This window comes from Lactuca sativa, chromosome 3 (assembly GCF_002870075.4).
Source record: "Lactuca sativa cultivar Salinas chromosome 3, Lsat_Salinas_v11, whole genome shotgun sequence".
NCBI classification, from domain to species: Eukaryota; Viridiplantae; Streptophyta; class Magnoliopsida; order Asterales; family Asteraceae; genus Lactuca; species Lactuca sativa.
The window spans coordinates 67,279,786-67,282,180 of NC_056625.2; the positions used below are offsets into that span (position 1 = coordinate 67,279,786).

Here is a 2,395-nt window from a genome sequence, read left to right on the forward strand (position 1 = left end):
TTGGGTTGGGTGGATATATTGTGACTCGCCAACCGTAACCTGATCCGATTGTCACCCCTGCTACAAAAACTGATTCTCAAAGAAACCTATCGGTCTTTTTCTTTTGTTTAAAAAAAAAACCCGTTCTTGATGTGCACCTCTACATCACAAAATATTATTGGGTCGATATGGCTAACGGATTTATTTTCAATATATATCCTTTTCTTGGAGCATAGACATCATCCTTTTTAATTCCAATATTTTATAATGTAGGGAACAATTTTATTAAAACAAACCACGAAAGTATATCAACATCGGGCCGGTCCATTTAGTGAAACCTATATGAATTGTATAAAGTCATCACTCTATTGTACCAATTTATCGCAGAGCATTCGTAACCCGTAAGCCCATTCACCGGCGTTCATCCGATCTTCTTGATCGCAGTCCCATTCACCGGCGTTCCCCTTCTTCGGTGAGTGATTTATATACCCTTTTAAAGTTTAGCGTTAGTTTTTTTTTTGGCTTGTTATATTTGTGATGATAATAACTTGTTTAAGTTTTAAAGATTCAATTTTTCGGAGTTATTCCGTAGCATGTGAAAATAGAAAACTAACAAATTAGGATGTTTATAGGAAAAACATGTTAACTTTGAAAAGCAAGCAACAAAGATGGTTTGATATGTGATTACTACTACTAATTTCTATCTTTTTGGAAAACACAGAATTACAGAAGAATGTCAGATAATTTATGTGAAGAGTTGATGGTTGAAATCTTGACAAGACTACCACCAAAATCCCTCCTCCGATTTAGATCAGTCTCAAAATCATTATGTTCTTGTATTGATACTTGTATTAATAGCCCTGATTTCATCCGCATGCACACTTGTCGATCCCCACAAAGGATCCTGCTGACACACAGAGTTAAACGAACTCTAAAATACAAACGATATCGTAATGCCGCCTTTTGTACGTTACATGCAAAAGAGCAATTGCCATTGCCATTGTCATTGTGTACAACACCAGTCGTTTTACCACGCAGAAAGGCCACTCCTCATGGTTCATGTAATGGAATTCTTCTACTGTCAGACGCAGTTTATGGTTGTGGAAATGGAAATGGTGTAATTAGTCTATGGAACCCTTCAATCATGCGCCAACTAACCCTCCCTGATTGTCCTCTTCGGAGATGCTCTGGTGGGATGGCGATCGGGCTTGGATTCGACCCAATCACTGATGATAACAAGGTTGTGAGTATTCCTGCATATGGAAATACAAGAATTTTAAAAAGTTCATTTGTATACGCCATGAAGACAGGCGCTTGGCATCCGATTGATTCCCCTATGCCTTTGTATTTTAAAGTGTTATCAAGAGCACGTTATCTCAATGGGGTATTGCATTGGGTGGTCGAACGTTATTCTACTGATTCAAATTACATAAAACTTGGTTATATAATGACATTCGATTTGAGCAGTCATGTTTTTGGGATGCTTGATTTGCCAAAACCCAGTTGGAAAACTCAAGAACTAGCAACCATCCAAGGTTCTCTGGCTGTGATTTCTAGTGTTTCTAACGATAGTTGGATTTGGGTGAGGGGAGAGGCAAATGATTCTTGGTCTGTGGTTTCTAAATTGAAAACAGAAGATGGAGCAGAATTAAGGAAAGTGTTGGAACTGACCAACAATGGTGATTTGTTGCTCGATGTTTTATTGAAAAAATTCTATGTTTACACTCCTAAGACAGGGGCACTATCAACACTAGCGGACTTCAATGATGCTTCTTCCTTGGTTGACATGGATGCGTATGTGGAAACCCTTCAGTTGTTTCACATAGGGACTGCTTGTGAGAAGGCAACCCCTCTTTTCTTGCAGACTTCTTCTTTCAAATGAATATCAAATTATTTATTTTCCTTGTACGAATATGACAAGTTTTTGGAATGATCCTTATTAACTGACACATTATTGCATCTTATATATTACTACTGTTCTGGGGTAATCTCAAATATTGCTTTTCATTATCAACATTTCAATCATCTTCAACATCAATGCAGTCATAAACCATGTCAATCTTTTAAATAATAGCAATGTAATTTATTTATTTGTATTTTCTTAAACTATCATCAAGGTGACATTTAAGCAAAAGAAAGGTTGATCGCCACACACTACAAGAATAACCGGCAATAGCAGCGACGCCTTTAGCGGCGGCAAAAAACAAACGCGTTTTTTGTTGCCGCTAAAGGTGTCACCGCTAAAGGCTTATTTTGGCGATCCGCGTCATTTCAATCCCATTCCTCGATTTAAGAGATGATCCTACAACTAGGATGACATAAGAAATTCCGCGTTGTTTTCCCTCCGGTCTGTCGCCACTAAAGAGTGTGCGTCGCCGCTAAAGACTTATTTTGGCGATCCGCGTCATTTCAATCA

At 38.1% G+C, this 2,395-nt stretch overlaps 1 protein-coding gene across 1 annotated transcript; it reads left to right on the plus strand.

Moving 5' to 3' along the window:
- Positions 1–705: 705 nt before the first annotated feature.
- LOC111888397 (F-box protein CPR1) lies at positions 706–1,861 on the plus strand. The gene has a single exon (XM_023884583.3). It carries the CDS (start codon positions 713–715, stop codon positions 1,859–1,861), a length of 1,149 nt encoding a protein of 382 aa, XP_023740351.1. The 5' UTR covers positions 706–712.
- The last annotated feature ends 534 nt before the right edge of the window (positions 1,862–2,395 follow it).

What these genes read in the sequence shown, in the direction of transcription:
- LOC111888397 (XM_023884583.3), top strand. Translation starts at nt 713, where the DNA reads ATGTCAGATAATTTATGTGAAGAGTTGATGGTTGAAATCTTGACAAGA.